General features: G+C 29.4%; 1 protein-coding gene across 1 annotated transcript; it reads left to right on the plus strand.

The window, feature by feature from the left end:
- The first annotated feature begins 18,458 nt into the window (after positions 1-18,458).
- Positions 18,459-19,646, plus strand: LOC101498459 (probable F-box protein At1g44080). Its single transcript, XM_004489926.1, has one exon. The coding sequence runs from the start codon at positions 18,459-18,461 to the stop codon at positions 19,644-19,646; it is 1,188 nt and encodes a 395-aa protein (XP_004489983.1).
- Positions 19,647-21,264: the final 1,618 nt, after the last annotated feature.

The raw sequence follows: 21,264 nt of genomic DNA on the forward strand, positions 1-21,264 counted from the left end.
ATCTCGGTTATTCGGTTATGTTTTCTTCCACTTCTTGTTGTGTGTAGGATCCACATTCCGGGAGGCTGATTGGGACAGGTCATAGACAAGGGGGACTTTATGTTTTGGATGACCTGCGACTCCTAGATATTGCAGCCTCCACAACTACTGCTGACTTATTATCTAGTTTTCTCTTGAATTCCTTATCTTCTAGTTTTTATCTATGGCATTCTTGCCTTGGACATGTTTCTGCTTCTAGATTAAAATATTTGGCTTCTACTGGAGCCTTAGGAAAGTTACAAACCTGCGATATCTCAGATTGTTGTGGTTGTAAACTTGCTAAACTTCCAGCTTTACCGTTTAGTAAAAGTGTTTATGTTTCATATGTGTTGATTTAGTTCACTCTGATGTTTGGGGTCCATCACATGTTCTCACCAAAGGTGGGTCTAGATATTATGTTTCGTTTATTGATGATTACACTCGTTATTGTTGGGTTTATCTTATGAAAAATCGGTCTGAATTTTTTGACATTTATCATATGTTTCGTGCAATGGTCTAAACTCAACAAAATTATGTTATAAAGTGTTTTCGTTGTGATTTAGGTGGTAAATATACCTCTAATAAATTTTATGAATTACTTGCTTATGATGGCACCCTCCACCAAACATCTTGTACTGATACTCCTCAACAAAATGGAGTTGCTGAAAGGAAACATCGTCATATTATAGAGACTGCTTGTTCCCTTTTGTTGTCCGCTTCAATACCTAGTGAGTTTTGGAGAGAAGCAGTTCTTACTGTTGTTCATGCTATTAATAGAATTCCATCCTCTATCATATCAGGTTTGTCTCCATTTGAAAAATTGTATGCTTCTACCCCTTATTATCATTCTTTGAAAGTTTTTGGTCCTACTTGTTTTGTTCTTCACCCTCAAGTATAGCGCAGTAAGTTGTCTTCTCGTTTAGTGTTGTGTGTTTTTCTTGGTTATGGGGATGGTCAAAAAGGTTATCGTTGTTATGATCCTCATATAGGAAAACTTTATGTATCTCGTAATGTTGTTTTTCTTGAGCACATCCCTTTTTACTTTATTTCCTCTGATTCTTAGATTACTAAAAGTTCTGAACTAACCCATATTAATCCGCTTGGTCCTAATGATTATGCTTTTGGTGATTGTAATGTTGAGAATTGCAGGACAAATACTAATACTCCACATGATGACATCCCTCTTGCCCCCCCTGTAAGACCCATAAATTTAAAGTACCATTTATGTATTTTTGGTGTATTTTGGATTTTGGTTCGGAGGCTTAATGCGTTTCGGGTGAAACGGTAATTTAACAAATATCTAGATATTTTGAGATATTTGTTAAGTTATATTTATTATCTATTTATGTTTGTTTGGAGGGAAAAAGAAAGGAAAACTAGAAGGAAGGAAAAGGAAAAGAAAATAGTATAAAAGGAAGGAAGGAAAAAGGAAGAAAGGAAAAACAAAGGAAAGAAAAAGAAAGGAAGGAAAACTGAAAAATTCCATCGTCTTCTTCCTCTCCCGCGGCCAATTTTCCTCCTTTCTCCCATTTTCATTTCTGTCGCTTTCCTTTCTTCAAAACTAGTAACCCAAGGTTGGGTGAGAGTTATATCAAGGTTTTCGCAACTCCAATCTTCCTCTTTGATTCGAAAACGAAGAAAAACAGTTTTTGAGATCCAAACACAAACCCCTCCGTTTCTTCTAGATCCAAGCTTCATTTCTCGAAGAGATAGAAGGGAAAGTTGCTCACCACCACACTACGGCTAGTGAACTTTGTGCTGACCCGTGATAGGTGGCACCTCGGTAAACAGTACTGGTCTGTGATAGGCGGTACGTTTACGATTCACGCTTTTTCTTTTAGTAAATCGTGTTGACCCGTGATAGGTGACACCATGGTAACTGTACTGACCCGTGATAGGTGGTACATTTACGATTTCCGCTTTTTCTTTTAGTAAATCGTGTTGACCCGTGATAGGTGACACCTCGGTAAACTGTACTGACCCGTGATAGGTGGTACATTTATGATTTACGCATTTTAGTAAATCGTGCTGACCCGTGATAGGTGGCACCTCGGTAATTGGTACTTTGGCCTGCGATAGGCGGTACAATTATGATTTACGGCCCTTCGAGGAGGGTTTTGGTTTGGAATTCCGAGTCCATGCATTTTGGCATATACGCATTGCATTAGGGTGCTTGGCACGCGAGTCGTATTTGATTTGAATTTTGATTTATCGTGGTAATCGCGTTGAAGGTGCTAAGTGTTATGTGTTGGTTATTGGGTGTAAGTATGATGGTTATCGAGATCCCAATTGTCGTGGTAATCGCGTAGGAATTGCTAAGTGTTAGGTTGTGAACTTGATTAGGAATGACTTGAGTTGATTCATGAATTTTTGGAAAAATGATCAGGGAAATCGATTTTCCAATCGATTGGATGGTAGACAGGGACTTGGCCAAATGGACAAAATCGATTAGCCAATCGATTTTGTAATCAGTTTTCGAAAATCATTTACGAAATCGATTGCCCAATCGATTGGGCCTTAAGTCAGGGACTCATCCATATTCGACCAAATCGATTTGGAAATCGATTGGATTAAAACCTGGGGACTCAGTACCTACTCAATCGATTGCCAAATCGATTGATTCAGCCCAGGATTCTGTTTTCATTAAAAACCTTCACCCCAATCGATTTCCCAATCGATTGGCTCAGTGAAAATCCTCAGTTTGAGTTAGATGATTGATTACTCATTAACTTATCTATGTCTGGATTTGTTATGTGTTAATTAGGAGATTGAGAACCTCATTTTACTTTCATTTTAATTGGCAAAGTACTGAATGAACTTTTAGCATATTGTAAATCCTGTTAAGGTGCATGCTTAGTTGAAAAGTTATTTTGAGCATTTAAAAACATAATTGCTATGTGTTAACTGTTATTTTTTGGTTGGTGATCCTTTACAATTCTTGTGGAAATCTGGGCTTTGCCCTCAGATGAGAGTCAGGATGGTCCTACCGGTTCGTACCCTACGGACGGGAATGGAGATGGGAACGCTTGACTGCAGTTACGTTAGGAGGATCTCACGGGGCGCGTGGAGATCTCTCAGGGTGTATAGCTTTTTGGTAGGATGATCAGATTAAGATGATGTATAGGGACTAGGTGTCCTTCTTTTTGGTTGGAGTATTTTTAGTTTGGAAAACTGTACTTATACTAATATTGTCAGTTTGACATTATCTTTGAATGGGTTCCATGTACCATTTGATGTTGTGTAAATGTTTTGAATTTATAATTGGAGAAACTTTTCCGCTGCTTGTAAATTATAATGACTCAATTATTTATCCAAAGACATTTCTTTATTTTTTTCCTCTGTTTTAGTTTAATTACTTAAAAAAAAAATATACCCTCGCTTAGAAAAACGGGGTGTTACACCCCCCTCCTGCGATTGTTGATCCTCCTCGTTACCCCTCTCGTCAACGTAAGTCTACTCAGTTACCTGATTTTGTTTATTCCACTTACTCAACTTCGTTTGTTTCTTTCTTAACCTTTATTCACAGTTTGTCTAAGCCCTCTTCCTATAAAGAGGTTGTTCTTGATCCTCTTTGGCAACAGGCTATGACATAAGAAATTTCTGCATTGCACAAAACCAATACTTGAGAATTAGTACCTCTTCCTCCTGGAAAACTTGCTATTGGGTCTCGTTGGGTATACAAGATCAAAACTAAGTCTGATGGGTCAGTTGAGCGCTACAAAGCACGTCTTGTTGCTAAGGGTTTCTCTCAACAATATGGTATGGATTATGAAAAAAGTTTTGCTCCTGTAGCCAACATGACCACTATTCGTACTCTTATTGCAGTTTCATCTATTTATCAATGGCATATTTCTCAAATGGATGTCAAAAATGCTTTTTTAAATGGTGAACTTCATGAAGAAGTCTATATGGTCCCTCCGCAAGGAGTTTCTCATAATCAAGGGGAAGTATGTAAGTTAAAAAAGACTCTATATGGTCTTAAACATGCTCCTCGAGCTTGGTTTGAGAAATTCTCTACTGTGATCACTTCTCTTGGTTTCCGCTCTAATGAACATGATTCTGCATTGTTTATAAGGTCCACCATTTATGGTCGCATTATACTTTCTCTATATGTTGATGATATGATTATTACAGGTGATGATGTTAGTGGAATCAATGAGTTGAAATTGCAGTTAGCCAAACAGTTTGAGATGAAGGACTTGAGAACTTTTCGCTATTTCTTGGGGATTAAAGTTGCCTACTCTCCTAGAGGCTACCTTCTTTCTCAATCCAAGTACATTGCCAACATTCTTGATTAGACTCGTCTTTCTGATACTAGAGCAGCATATACTCCTCTTGAGTTGAATGTGAAATATGCTCCCTCGAATGGTATTCCTTTACCAGATTCCACTTTGTATCATACGTTGGTTGGCAGCTTAGTGTATCTTACGATTACCAGACCCGACATTGCTTATGTTGTTCATGTTGTTAGTCAGTTTGTTGTCTCTCCCACTACAGTACATTGGGCAACAGTTATTCGGATTCTTTGTTATCTTCGAGGAACTCAATTTCAAAGTCTTCTATTTCCATCATCATCCTCATTAGAGTTACGAGTTTATTCTGATGCTGATTGGGCTGATGACACCACAGATCGTAAATCCACCACAGGGTTCTGTATCTTTCTTGGAGACTCTCTTATATCTTGGAAGAGTAAGAAACAAGACATTGTCTCTCGCTCCTCTACAGAAGCTGAGTATCGTGCTATGACATCCACTACCGCAAAAATAATTTGATTGCGTTGGCTTTTGTCTGATATGGGTATCTATCTTTCTGAGCCAACTCCGATGCACTGCGATAACAAGAGTGTTATTCAAATTGCTCACAACTCGGTCTTTCATGAACGCACCAAACACATTGAGATTGATTGTCATCTTACTCGTCATCATCTTCAGCATGGAACTATTACTCTACCGTTTGTTTCTTCTTCTTTACAGATTGCTGATTTGTTTACAAAGATGCATTCCATTAAGCGTTTTTGTTTTTTAGTTGACAAACTCTCGATGCTCCATGTTAATGCATCGTGAGTTTGAGGGGAGATGTTAGATAATATTATTATATATTAGTAGTAAGGAAATTTTAGACAATTCTATTCTTTTATATATATATATATATATACCCATTGTAACCCTATTAACTTAAGTTTAGTTCATTTTATGTTATGAAACCCTAGAGTGGTTGTTTCTCTTCTTCCTCTTTTCATTGTTAACATACTTTAGTATGTTATTGCGCAAAATCAATAAAATTACAATATAAATACACATTTAATTTGCAAAACACCAGCATTAAGTCCTTACAATATTACATCAACTAACAAATGACAAGATTCAACACATGTGCACGAGTTTCCTTTCAACACATAAACACTAAATATGTTTATCAATAAGTAATGAGTAAATAACTAGAATGATTATTTGTAAAATTATAAATCATATGCGGATAGTTATTATCTTGTCTTAATAAGAGTTAAACATGTGTTGGCACAATTAATGGCTTTTCTCAATTTTTTATATTATAAGCACCTTTTTCCTTTAGATTGTTGGAGGCGAAAGTATTAGCAGCACAGAGAGCCTATATCATTTCTACTTTATATATCCTTATTATAAATCACTATACTAAACATTATCAATTGTCTTCTACAACATATTTGAAAAGAACTAAAACCATGAATGTAATAAAAATAAGTCACTCTATTGAACACTATCAATTGTCTTCCACAACAAATTTGAAAAGTACCAAAACAATCAACACAACAAAAAATAAGTCATTAAAACTCAAAATAAGTCACTATACTAAACACCATTAATTGTCTTCCAAACAAATTTGAAAAGAACCAAAACAATCATCAACAAATGCAAATACATAATCATCAACAAATTGTCACATTCCCAATCAAAGTAAACTGAGCCAATGAAAGTGAGATATCTCTAATACAAAAAGATCAAAACTTACAATAACTCTTGCAACCTTTTTATTGGCAATTGATTCATCTTTACAAGTGCGGATTTCAATGTAAATCTCTCCAGATTGTGAGTCAATGACGAAGATGCAAATATGGCAGAGATGTCAAATACGCCCACCAAAAAACAACAAATATAAAGTCAAATGAAAAATAAGTTGATTCAAACATGAGAAGAGGTAAAAAGGAGTAGGGGTGGACAAAAAGTCCAGACACGTTCGGGACTCGCATGATAAGACCTGATTTTTGGTAAAAGGAATAGTTGCGATTGGATTACGGTGAAGAAATAGGAAAATTCGAATTCAGATGGGTTTCTATGGTCGAGTTCAAATGTGAAAAGTTCATCCATCGCAACTTGAGTCCGACCGTAAAACGAGCAGCATATTAAATTTTTTATTTAATAGATGTGTACTCTTTGTGTCTGGTAGTGCCCAATCTTAATTAAAATTGTACATATGGTATGCGACTCTGTGCTATTAGTTTTCGAGACACATAAAATATGTGGACTTGGACCTATAGCCTATGTTATTATTTTTCAAACTGAATACATATTAATTATTTTTTCAAATGGATGGTTTTAATTTAACATCATCACCACTAAACAAAAGCAAATTTCAAAAGAAAGCACATAAAAATACTAAAAAATACTGAGTACTCTCAATTCAAATAAGTTATATTATTTTTGATACTTTTCACCAGAACCAACTATAACAAACAAATTGCGAATTTGGTTAAGTAAAATCGAATAACTCAACATTTCATGTCTACAGTTGATTCCTTCAGCAATTGTCAACAACACAAAGATAGAGAAAAGAGGTCGTCAATGGTTGTGGAAGTGAACAAGAACACAGACTGAACTTGCTGACAGAAAGAAAATTTCGTGTAAAGATCTACAACCAAGAAAACCGATTGTAACTGATCATTGTCCACCCCTACAAAGGAGTAATCTTGTACTCCACCTTACTGATTATTGCTTACTGGAGGTGGCTCGACATCATTCTGAATCACCTTACTGCTGGAAGTTTTTCTGTAATGTACTCAACATGAACTGCTCATCAAACACAACATCTCTACTAGTCATCATCTTCTTTGAAATTAGATCCCATAACTTGAACCCCTTCACACGTTTGTTGTAAACGAAAAAGACACAACTCTTCGACTTTGGATCAAGTTTAGATTTATCTTTACTTGATACATCTTGTCTTTTCAGTTAGATACCTGTTTATTCTTTACTAAAAATTGCCTCTGCATATCGTGTTATGCACAAAATTTATTAAAATTTTAATCAATGTACTTTGTCTCATTATATGTTCGCAAATACTTGATTTTTTTTCCATCTAATTTTTTACATATGTTTTGCACACCTTAAATTTGGCAAAAACTTCAGATTTGTATTTTAGAAAATAGACCCAAATCTTGCTTGAAAAATTACCTATAAAAGTCACAAAATACCTATAACCATTGATAAAGGGCTCTTTGTCAGGTCCCTATACATCGGAATGCACATAGTCTAGGTGTCCATCTGCTTTGTATTTCATGTATTTAAAACGAACAAGGATTTGTTTCCCAGGTATACATTACTTGTACAAATTCAGCTTTTAACTGTAGACTTCCTTTAATAAATGTCTCTTATCGAGTAACGTCATCCCACGTTTAATGAGATGACCTAGACGATGAGCCACAGTTTCGCTGCATCATCATCAAACTCAATTGACACAACATCACCTACTACGCTACAGCCCAATAGTTTGTAGATGTTACCTGTAGTCCTCTTTGCTCTCATCACTATCAATGTACCTTTGCTAACCTTCATAAAGTCCATATCTCCATCAGATCTATATGAGAAATCACATGTATGTAGAGTATCCAATGAGATCAACTTTTTATCAACGTTCGCACAACATTCTCGTCTATGACAACTTTAATTTTTCCTATTCTAGTAACAACATGTGCTTTATCATCACCCTAATAAACAAAACCAAAAAGTGCTTGATCTGAATGTCGTAAACCAATCCTTATGTGACATCATGTGATAAGAACAATCTGAGTCAAGAATCCACGTTTATATGCTCTTACTAGATGAAACACAAATAATATCTCCTTCAATGCCAGCCTCATCAGTTTGAACCATGTTTCCAAAACCAGATGAACCTTGATGTTTGGATAGTCTCTCCTCACATGCCGAGTCTATTTGCAACTGAAGCATTCTGCTATTTTTCTGTTCTTGGACTTAGACCTCTTCCGAACAATGATTATATGGTTGAAGGTATTAACATGTTGTTGCAAATCGGATCTTTCTTGCATCTTCAACCTATATATATATATATATATAATTGTTGCCTGTAGAACAATTTGTTCGTAAGTATTTTGAACATATATTGGCTATCCAATTTCTCATAGTCCTCTGTTGGAGATGTTAGGTCTAGGATATGATATATCACCTCATATGATATATATAAACGAATCATCCCTCCGACCTTATCTTTCATCTCCATCCAATCGACATCTATCATGTTTGCGATTTCACGTCACACAATGCCTTTTGAATTCCTTGTTGTGCCAATAGATGCTTAACCCTTTTTTGTCATAATGCGAAGGTCCATGTTCTGTTAAACCTTGCCACCTCGCATTTTGCACCAGAGTTACTCTTCATATGATGCAAATTTTTAGAATAGCAACGCAATATTAAAAGAATAAAGAGAGAAATTGCAAACAGGAACTCAAGACATTTGGTAATGAAGTTCGTTCAACTGATTAATATATATGTGCCTACAAAGCAAATGTAGTTCCCTTTTATTAAATAAATGTTTTAGGTTTACTAGAGTATAAGTTGTGCTTAAATAGAAATAATAAGATTCGAATTACAATAATATCCCTAAACCATACTACGGGGAACTATTGCCTCTCACACCCCGTAGTTTGATCCACAATAATCAGTTGGGTCGAACCGTTTACTTGATACTATCTATGAACCACAATAAACAAAACCTATATTTAGATTGAGAAAATTGAATCATGTACCCCCACAACTAGACTTGTACATCCACATTTATAATTTTTATCATTTAACTTATTGAAATATTATTCAATAAATAGTAAAAATTAAGACAATTTCTCTAATGGTAACTCCCAATTTTTTTCCACATCTGTTCACATTACTTTAATTGTGACCTTAATTAAGTTCAAATTTCAAGCATTTACCGTCAGGCTAGGCTAGGTAGTTTCTTGTGAAAAATGTGAGCAAATATAATATATATCATATTACTTCAATTTTATTAAGACTAATAGAAAAATATAATGTTTATAAAAAAAAATAGAAAAGTATAATAAGGTAAAGATTTGTGGATTATGTATAAAAATTTACACCGTTAATACATATAGATGAAACTCTCATATATATATATATATATTAAGTTGTTAATGTTAAGTTATAATCCCTATAAGTAGTTAAAATAAAAATTGAACTGTTGGTTATCGAAATTTAAATTTTTAAGACTTATTTATTTTAATTAATTAAAATTAAATTGTGAACTTATAAAAATTTAAATTTATAAGTTAGAGTCATTTTAATTAACTAAGATTGAACAATTAGATCATAAATAGTTAAGATTAAAAAGTTGGATCATCGAAATTTTAATTTTATTGGCTTATTTAGTCTAATTAGTAAAGATTAAATTGTTGGATCACCGATATTTAAATTTTTAAATCATAATCATTATAATTAATTAAGATTGAATAGTTGGATCGTCAAAATTTAAATTTCTAAGTCGTAGTTAGTTTGATTAGTTAAGATTTGACCGTCGGATCATCAAAATTAATATTTTTTTTAATTAGAGTTATTCTAATTAAATTAGAATGCACTGTTGGATGGCTAAAATTACAATTTTCAAGTCATATTCAATATAATTACCAAGATTAAAGTTTTTAAATCATAGTCAACATAATTAGTTAAAATTAAACCGTCTGATAATCAAAATTAGAATTTCTTAGTTATATTTAGTTTATTTAGATTAGATTATCTAGTTGGATCATTGAAATTATATTTTCTAAGTAATAGTTAGTCTGATTATGTTAGATTGACATGTTTGGATTATTGAAATTATAATTTCCAAGTTTTATTTAGTCTAATTAGTTAAGATTTAATCGTTGGATCATCAAAGTTTAAATTTTTAAGTCATAGTAATTCTAATTAGTTAGCGTAGAACCGTTTGTTCATCAAAATTATAATTTCTTAGTCATACATAATCTAATTATGTTAGATTGAACTGTGAAGATTACATCATTGATAATCAAAATTTAAATTTCTAAGTCGCATTCAATTTAATTAGTTAAGATAAACACATTTAATAATCGAAATTGTAATTTCTTAGTCATAGTTAATCTAATTATGTTAGATTGAACCATTATATCATTGAAATTAAAATTTCTTAGTCATATTAGTCTAACTATGTTAGATTAAATCGTTGGATCTTTTAAATTAGAATTTATAAGTCATATGTAGTCTAATTATGTTAAATTTGCTTATTGGATCATTGAAATTAATTTTTTTTAGTCATATCTAGTCTAATGATGTTAGATTTAACTGTTTGATCATTTAAATTAGAATTTTAATTGATTGTCCATTTAATTAGTTAATATTGAATCGTTGTATCGTTGAAATTCAAATTTATAAGTTATAGTTTGTGTAAATATTTAAGATTGTAACGTTTGACCGTCAAAATTAGAGTTTCTAAGTCATATTTAGCCTAATCAATTAAGATTGAAGCATTCCATCGTAGAAACTATAATTTCTCAGTCTAATTAGTTACGATTGAATCGTTCAATTGTTAAAAATTAGAATTTCTATGTCGTATTTAGTCTAATTAGTAAAGACTGAACCTTGTGAGCGTGAAAATTGGAATTTATTGTTGAGGCAAAATCTCTCTCAAATGATTTTAATGATAACAAAATTACTTAAAGGATTATGATTATGGTTAATGAATAATCTATGTTTTTGAGTGAGTTCATATAAGAAAACAGGTTATTAATCTTTAAGACAAAAAGAAGAAAAATCTGATTCAAATCTGGAGGATTGAAACTCAAGAGGATGTCCTTGTAAGAGGATGAAGCTTCAAATCTGCATAATACTCATCCTCACCAAAACAAATGTTTTTATTCATTAAAGAAAGGCAAAACAATATTAAAAAATGAATAAATAAAGCATTTGAAATAAAGAAGTCAAAAGGCAAAAGAATAGGTTCGAGGATAACCAGTACTATGTTAGAGGATGACAGTACTAGGTTGGAGGAAGGTTCTATAAAGTCCACATCAATTTCAAATGTTGAAAGCAACCCATCTTATCATGTGCAAAGGCTAAAGCAGGCCTATATATCATTCTTGTATGATTGAAAAAACAATGTGGGTCAATCTACAGAAAGACAACAACAAACAAGCCAAAAATAGAAGCCTTCACATGTCTTGAAGAAAGACCCACGTGCTTGAGGATGATTTTCTCTCTTGTCAACATCACTCTCAAAAGGTGAAAATAACTTAGCCATTCAACCTTCAGAAAAGTTTGTAGCCCACAAAGTCAAAGATATAGCCTTACATGTCTGGAAGAATGAGAAAAGAAAAGGAAAGCTCAAGACCAAGTTCCAAGGAGGTTAATCCTTCTGCTCGAGGATGGACTGAGTCTGTCCAAGGACAACTGGATGGTAGTTCTGTAAATATGATGCAAGACCTTGGTCTTTTTTATCAAGTCTCCAACGGTCATAAAAAGCTTGTCACATGGAAAGATCATCATAAGACCTCTATAAAAGACAGCAAGCTATTCATCATCAAATACATAACAACATTGCATAAAAAGATCAAGTATCTCAAAGCTATCAAGAGCAATATCCATCCTCTCTTCATACTTTCTATAAATCCTACATTAGATCTTTGAAATATCCTTTTAGAAAATATTTAAGAAAAGAGAAAATCATATTCATATCACTCGGTAATTTCCAAGTAAGTTACACTTGGAAATAGTTGAAACTTGATTGTAAGTTTGGTGAAACTAAATAATACACAAAGTGTAATCATCCTCTGTGAGAGGTTGATCAGTTTGAACATTAGTAAAATCTCACAAGTGTGTGAGCACTGAACGTAGCTTTCATTGGGTGAACTAGTATAAAAGTTGTGTGTGTCATCCTTTACCTTTTCTCTATCTTTTGCTCAGCTCTAATTTAAAGTTTTAAATAACCATCCTCGAGTTTGCATCCTCTCTAAGAGGATAGTTTTGAAAACACGAGAAAATTATTTTTAAACAGCAAAATCCCTATTCAACCCCCTTTCTAGTGATATTTAGCTACATCATTTATAAGTCATAGTTAATCTAATTAATTAGTATTAGACAATTTGATTGTCGAAATTAGTAATTACAAGTCATATTTAGTCTTGTTAATTTATAATGTATAAGTCATAGTTGGTCTAATTAGTTAAGATTTAACCGTTTGATCGTTGAAATTAGTTTTTCTTAGTCATATTTAGCCTAATTAGTTTATATTTTATTGTTGAAATTACATTTTCTAAGTCATAATCCCTTTAATTAACTAAAATAGAACAATTGGATCCTCAAAATTATAATTTTGAAGTCATAATTAGTTTATTTTGTTAAGATTGATACATTAGATGATCGAAATTAGAATTTCTAATAGTATTTTGTCTAACATCAGTTATCCAAAGATTAATTTTAACTAAATGATTATGACATAGAAATTTAAATTTTGATTATTCTATAGTTCAATCTTTATTATTTTCAGATTAAATATGACTTAAATATATTAGTTTTGATGATAAAAAAATTAGATCTAATATAATTAGACTAACTATAACTTAAATTTTTTAATTTTGATGATTCAATATATCAATATTAACTAATTAGTCAAATTATGATTCTAAAATTCTAATTTCGACGATTGAACAATGTAATTTTTAATTCAAGCAATATTAATAAATTATATATAAACAAATAAATACTTAAATTTTATATATAAATATATATATATACTTTTTTTTTGTGGGGGTAAAATATGTTTACACTCTAAAAAATTAGTTTCTTAAGATTTCTTCCACTACAAGAAATTAACATTTTGCCTATGAAAAAGTATGTAGGAAATACATGAGGATTTTACTGCAGAGTTTCACTTCATATTAGGAAATTTTTGTCGAAAACAAAATTCAGATAAAATCTCAAGTAAATTTTTCTTTTTCTTGGAATATTTTTTACTAGTTTACATGCGAATTCCTGCTTATAAAATTTTCTGGAACAAAATCCTATAATAATACTTTGAATAGTTTAATCGTCGAAAATTTTCAGCGGTTAACGTTTTTGTGTATTTTCCTGCCAGCACCAAAAAAAATTTGACTTAATTTGTTTTTATAATATAATTTTTTTTATTGATTTGAATATTTTTTTTGAGAACAAGTTATTTTTACCAAAATGAAAATGTAATTAAAAAAAATTGCCCTTATTACTAAGTCACACCCCCTCTTTTGCTAGTTACACACATGTCATTGTTGAAAAGACTAAAATGCCTTTATTAGTAAATCAAATATACCAACCCTTCTACTTCTTTCCTCTTCCATCGTAAAATCCATCACTTTCCTTTATCTGGAATACATATATCAACTGAGTTTACATATACACTTTTCTTATGCACCGCAAACTTTTACATGTAATTGAAATCAATTTAACTACATGTACATGAACATGAACTTAGCTTACTTACATTTACATGAGCTGAGTTCAAGTACGCACTTTTCCTACTCAATGCAAAATTTTACATTTACGTGAACTGAGTTCAAGTACACACTTCCACTATTCACTGCACAATTTTACATGTACTTGATCTCAGTTTAAATACATGTATGTGAACTCAGCTTATGTACATTTATATGAATTGAGTTCAAGTATGCACTTCCCTTAGTCATTGCAAAATTTTACATTCATTTGAACTTAGTTTAATTACATGTACGCGAACTGAGTTTATGTACATTTACGTGAACTGAGTTGAAGTACACACTTCCCTTACTCATTGCAAAATTTTACATGTATGTGAACTCAGATTACATACATTTATGTGAATTGAGTTCAAATATGCATTTCTCCCATTCACTGCAAAATTTTACATCAACTGAAATTCAATTTAAATATATGTACGTGAACTCAGTTTACGAACATTTACATGAACAATGTTCAATTATGCACTTCCCATACCCACTAAAAAATTTTATATGCACTTGAATTCAGTTAAGTATATGTATGTGAACTAACTAAGTTCAAGTACGCATTTCTCCTACTCGCTGCAAAATATTACATGTATTTGAACTCAACTTACCTATATGTACATGAACTATGTTCAAGTACGCATTACCCCTACTCACTTTACATTTTATTATGTGAAATGAGTTTAAGTACACATGTGTCTACTCATTACAAATATTTGTCCAATAATTAGTCGACATTCTAAAACAATTACATATCATTTACACCAAACAAATAAATATTTACTAGACCAATAACTAACAAAATAAGCTTTTGATTCATGACAAAAAGAATCGGGACATGTATATAGAAGCAACCGTGTTAGTTATAATATTAGCAAGAAAACAAGCTTTTAATCCTTAATATTATATGCATGTACATGACCAATTATGTTATTGAAACAATGTGGAAGACATAATATATTTTTACATTTAATTTAAATTAAATTTCCATCTACTTTTATGATTAAAAATAGTTACATTTTTTGAAAATAACAATTATAAAAAATAACAGTAACAAAATAATTTCTAATAATTTTTGTATGAGTTAATTATGTTTTTAAATCCTTATAATTATGTTATTTTAGGTTTAATCCTTAAAAATATTCAAATTTTAATTCCTATTATGATTTTATAGGTACTTTTTTTAGGTATTAAAATGTTGAGTATTTTTTTATAAGGATTAAATAAAAATTTGAAATGTATAAAGACTAAAATTTTATTTAACACTTTTTTAATCATTATTATACTTATTTTTTATTTTTATTAAAAAATAACAAAAAAATAATATTAGAAATATTTTCCTAACAAACTTCCACTTTTTATGCATTTTTATTTGGGGGCTGATCTAACAAATTTGCACTAATTAATGATATATATCTTTAGCAAGATACGTGGGTGCCCCAGAATCTTGAGTTGATTTTGTCTAAAAAAAATAAATTCTTGAGTTGATTTTGTTTTAAAAAATATTAAATCTTAGAGTTGATTTAGTAAAAAAACATCTTGAGGGGATGAAATCCTTATAAATATTAAATAAATTATTGTTAAAAATTATTGTTAAAAAAATTAAATTTTTTCATTCAAATAATAATAAAAAAATTATTGTTAAAAATTAAATTTTTTCATAAAAAAATATAAAACAAATAATCAATATTTTTGTTTGGAGAAATATATCATTTTTAAGTTTAGGTCAAATTAAATTTTCTATACTTTATCACTAAAAAAATTACTTTTACGAAAATAACAATACAAAAAGATTTATTTCTAATAATTTTTTATTAAATAAATACTTTTTTAGTCCTTATAAAATTATAATCTTATAAGATTAATTTTTAAACTTTTTTATTAATTTTTAGTTCCTATTTAGTTTTTATAGGTGTTTTTTGAAGGACTAATATTATTACTTTTTTACAAAGTAGGAATTAAAAATGAATAATTTTCTTTTTAAAGATTAACATATTGAGAATCTTTTTTATTACGACTAGAAATAAAATTTTATAGAAATTAAAAATTTATTTGATCTTTTTAATAGTTATTATATTTTACTTATTTTTATTAAAAAAATTATTATAAATATTCTCCTAACAAACTTGCACTTTTGTTTTTGGGTGATTTAAACAAACTTGCACCTTCAGTCAAAAACAAAAAAAACCAACTGGCACCTAATGATTTATATCTTCAGCAAAATAGGTGTGTGCACAAGAATATGTCTTGAGTTGATTTAGCAAAAGAAAAAGAAAAAGTAAATATTTGAGCCGATGAAATCTTTATAGCTTTATAAATATTAAATACAATATGATATATCTTCAAAAAGCCACCTACCTAATTAAAAACAAAAAGTTTAATTGCAGTTTTGGTTTTTCATTTTATTTCTTCCTAATTTTGGTCTCCAAACAGAATTTTGGATCAAAATTTTATTTAAAAGATCAAAACTAGAGAAAAATAAAATAAGAAGACTACTTTAGTAATTCAGTTAAAATAAAATAAGAGAAACAAAACTGCAATTAAATCAAAACAAAACATAGCTATGGATTCATGGTGAACAAACTTAGGCACTTAGACTCACATGCAGCTCTTGTATGATTATTAAGAAGAAGTTAATTGAACTATCGTGAGACAAACACAACCTATATAACATTTTTGAAAGAATTTCGATAATTAAAACTTTTTGTTTAGTTTTTTTTTTTTTTCACGAGTTATAATAATTAGATAACTTACTAATATAATAAGAGGCTTTGTTTGTTGAGTAAAAAAAATTTTGTTGCAATATGAGACAACAAACAAAACACCTCCTTGTTAGCAAATCGATTGTAAAATCTACATATTTAAAAGAATCTTTAATACAAATGATAATAATAACAATAATAATTTTCTTTATATATGTTTCTATGCTTGGCTTTATATATATATATATATATATATAAAGATGGTTGGGTTTTTGTTTAAGTTTAATAAGTATCAGTCATGAGTACAATGAGTTTAAGGGTAAAAAAATTAACCTTTTGAAAAAAATAAATTTTCAATGTAAAATATTTTATTTGGACAATAAATTTGAAGATTTTTTAAAATAAATAGTTTGTTAAAGTTAAATTTTTTAAATTTCAAAAACAGCATAAAATTTAAGATTTCTTTTTTTAAATATAAATTTGCTCCCTTTTTATTATTTTACAATTTTGTTAGTATATGTTTCAAAATTTACTTATTTGTCCTTCTAATCTTTTAAATGGTACGGTCATTTTCCAAATTTTGTAAAGTAATTGATATAATTTTTACAATTTTGTAAAATTGTATTAATTTTTAGTTTAGTCAATTAACTTTTTCAAAATTTTAATTTTAATCTATTTTAAACTATATTTCCATTGCAATTGATATTCACATTCTAAATTACTATCTATCACTTCAATAAATATTTTTAATATAAAATATTACATATAATTTCAATAAATATTTTTTTACATAAAACATAACATAGAAATTATAGAGATTAAATAAAATGCAACAAAATAAGCTATATTATGGAATATAAAAAAGACACCACCTTACAAAACACACCACCTTAATAAAAAATTATGCCTACCCCTGTGCCTACGCCTATGTACGTGAACTCAATTTAGGAACATTTATGTAAATAATGTTCAATTATGCACTTTCTCTACCCACTACAAAATTTTATATGCATTTGAATTCAGTGAAGTATATGTACGTGAACTAACTAAGTTCAAGTACGCATTTTTCCTACTTGCTGCAAAGAATTATATGTATTTGAACTCAATTTATTTATATGTACATGAACTATGTTAAGTACGCATTACCCCTACTCACTTCACATTTTATTACGTGAATTGAATTTAAGTACACATGTATCTACTCATTGCAAATTTTTATCCAATAATTAGTCGACATTCTAAAACTATTACATATCATTTACACTAAACATATAAATACTTACTAGACCAATACCTAACAAAATAAGCTTTTGATCCATGACAAAAAGAATCGGAACATGTATATAGAAGCAACCGTGTTAGTTATAATATTAGCAAGAAAACAAGCTTTGAATCCTTGATATTATATGCACGAGCATGACCAATTATGTTATAGAAACAATGTGGAAGACATAATATATTTTTACGTTTAATTTAAATTAAATTTCCATCTATTTTTATGATTAAAAATAGTTACATTTTTTGGAAGTAACAATAACAATATGATTTCTAATAATTTTTAATTCCTATTATGATTTTATAGGTATTAAAATGTTGAGTATTTTTTTTATAAGGATTAAATAAAATTTTGAAATTTATAAAGGCTAAAATTTTATTTAACACTTTTTTAATCATTATTATATTTATTTTTTATTTTTATTAAAAAAATAACAAACAAAAAAAATTAGAAATATTTTCCTAACAAACTTCCACTTTTTATGCACCTTTTTTTTTGGGGGGTGATCTAACAAATTTGCACTAATTAATGATATATATCTTTAGCAAGATACGTGGGAGACCCAGAATTTTGAGTTGATTTTGTCTAAATAAAATAAAATCTTGAGTTGATTTAGTAAACAAAAATAATATTGAGGTGATGAAATCCTTATAAATATTAAATAAATTAAGTATGACATGCCTTCAAAACCAGCTATACCTAATTACAAAGCATAGCCATGGATAGAGATTGGGCAAACTTAGAGTCACTTGCTCTCGACATTATTATTTCGAAGTTAATTGAACCAATTGATCACATTTGGTTTGGTTCCGTATGCAAGAATTGGCACTCAATTGCAAAGCTTAATCATCTAAACAACTACAAATTTAGGAATAATATATTGCCTATGTTGATGATCCCTTCAAAGAAGAATCCAAGAAAAAGAAGTCCAAGAAAAAGAAGTTTGTTTAGCATATCAGCAAACAGAGTGTATGAATTTCAATTGACAGTGTTTTCTAATAAGAGAGTTTGTGGTTCAACTCATGGTTGGATTGCAACCGTAGATAAAAATAATGTCATAACTTTGGTGAATCCTTTTAAGGATGTAGCTCCTATTATTCTACCTCGGATTGATGTTTATGATTCTTATAAGTATTATGAATTCGATGTACGTAAGGTTACTTTGTCGGTTGACCCTATAACAAATCCAAATGATTACGTGGTTGCAGCAATTTATACTAACCGTGGGTGTCTTGCTTTCATGAAAGCAGGACAAGAGTTTTGGACGTACATGGATGACATTGACAACCGGCGCCATACTGGTTTCGTTGATGTTGCATTCTACAAAGATTTGGTGTATGCTGTATCTCGTTGGAAATCAATTGTCTCCTTTGATCTTTGTTATTCTACTTGCCCTTATCGATTTGAAGAGAGAATTCCAAATTTTGTTAGAGAACAAGGTGAAAATGAAACTTACTCTTCACTAGCTTATCTAGTGACATCATTGGAGGGAGATCTGTGGATGGTGAGAAGGTTTGTAGATACAGTGTATCCTTATGTTGGTGGCACTGGAAATAATGGTACACAAAGTTTTCAAGTGTTTAAGTTGGAATTGGATTGCACAGGCGAAAAGCTTATAAATATGATCAAACTTGAGACTTTGGGAGATAATGTGTTATTCTTGGGTGGCAGTGACTCAACGTCTATATCAGCTTCATATTTTTCATGTTACGTACAAAAGAATTCTATTTATTATACTGATAATTATATTGACGATACACCAGTTCGTTATCCTCAAGTCCCTTATGATATGGGAATCTATAATGTAAAAGATGGAAGTTTTGGTATTCATTGCCCTTTCAAACCTTATTTCAAGGGTTTGGCACCTCCTGTATGGGTTCTGCCACCTTTTCAGTGGGATTGCTAAGTTTAAATTTTTTTTTGTTGAAAACAATTTGAAGGTAAAGTGATTTTGCTTCAATTGAAAGACCTTAGTGTCAATTGATTACTTACTAATAGATTTACACTAGTTTGTAATTGATGATTATTTTGATTTAATTTTTAATTATTTTTTTTATATTTATTTGTCTTGTTTATAGAATTACTTTTATTTTTGAAATATTGACAATATTTATTTCTATCTTACAAATTACTAGAGTTTGTTTTTCTGATAAGAAGATTGTAGTTTTTTTTTTTTTTTTTACAAAGAAGAAGTTCATAGTTTTTTTTTTAATTGAAGAAGAAGATTATAATTGACATCTTAGTATTGTTTTGATTTTAATTACTATATTTTTAATTCAAATTTGAATTATAATTAGTTTAGATTTGATGTAAAATTGATACTGGGATTAGATTAAATTTGATTTGATTTAAATATGATTTCAAGATTAATTCAATTATTTAATTAAGTAAATAATGATAAAATTATAAATAAAAACTTCAAATCTTTATATAACATATTAAAAAAATTCACAGCAAAACACGTTATCTAGTCTTTTTCTTTGATACACGATAATTTTAGTACAATCTAAAATACGTCTTTCAACTATTCTCTTAATCATCTTTGTTTTTATTAATTTTACTTTTAATATTTTCGATGTTTATATTATGTAGATCATAAATATAAAATTTTATATAAATTTAAAATAATTTGATATATCATTAAAATATATTAAATTAATAATTTATGTATTTTTATTAAACATCGTTAATGTTTAAATTCGAAAACAATTTTTTTTAGCCCATATAAATGGAGGTTAGTATGTATGATAAAATACAAATTTTCCGCTATCTAATGCGTGTATACAATTTCGGTACCTGTTGTGTCATGTTAGAAACTAAAAAACAATATATATTAAAAGATATTACGGAAATCCAATTTTAACTATTGTCTACAGCTGTGTATTTTTGAAATTTAAAAATTTGTAAACTATTTTCAAACAAGAAATAAAATAAGAGGAAATAGTCAAATTAGTCTTTTAAATTGTAAAATTAATTAAATTAGTTCTTGAATTTTACAAAATTGATAAACACATAATTGAAATTATAAAATAGTACTTGAAATAGTTTATATTTATATTTTTATCTTTAAAAATTACGATATCACATATTAATTAAATAGTTGACCATCCTACGTTAATTTTATATCAATATCATCGATCATAATGCAAACTACTTTTTTTAAGAAATTTAAATTGTTTTTTCTAATGTCATCAAATGTTAATTTAATAAATTTAACAAAATATGATTAAAATAAATATTATTGCAAAAGTATTATACTAAAGTTATTAACCATATATTGAATTCTCAAATTAAATCTTGAAATGCAAAAGACTTATTTGTCCCATACGATTCACTTTTAAATGATATGATCTTTAAATAAGACAATAAATAATTCTAAAATAAGTGTTTTCAAAAGTAAAATAATACAACTCTTAATATTTTATAAATAAATAAACAATTCTACGATTTTTAATTCTCAAAATAAACGAAACAAATTTGTATTTTCTATACAAAAATTTATTCCCAAAATTTTGAGATTCTGA

This window comes from Cicer arietinum, chromosome 2 (genome assembly GCF_000331145.2).
Source record: "Cicer arietinum cultivar CDC Frontier isolate Library 1 chromosome 2, Cicar.CDCFrontier_v2.0, whole genome shotgun sequence".
Taxonomy (NCBI): Eukaryota; Viridiplantae; Streptophyta; class Magnoliopsida; order Fabales; family Fabaceae; genus Cicer; species Cicer arietinum.

Excerpts from the sequence above, each read along its gene's own strand:
- LOC101498459 (XM_004489926.1), top strand. The coding sequence starts at position 18,459 with ATGGATAGAGATTGGGCAAACTTAGAGTCACTTGCTCTCGACATTATT.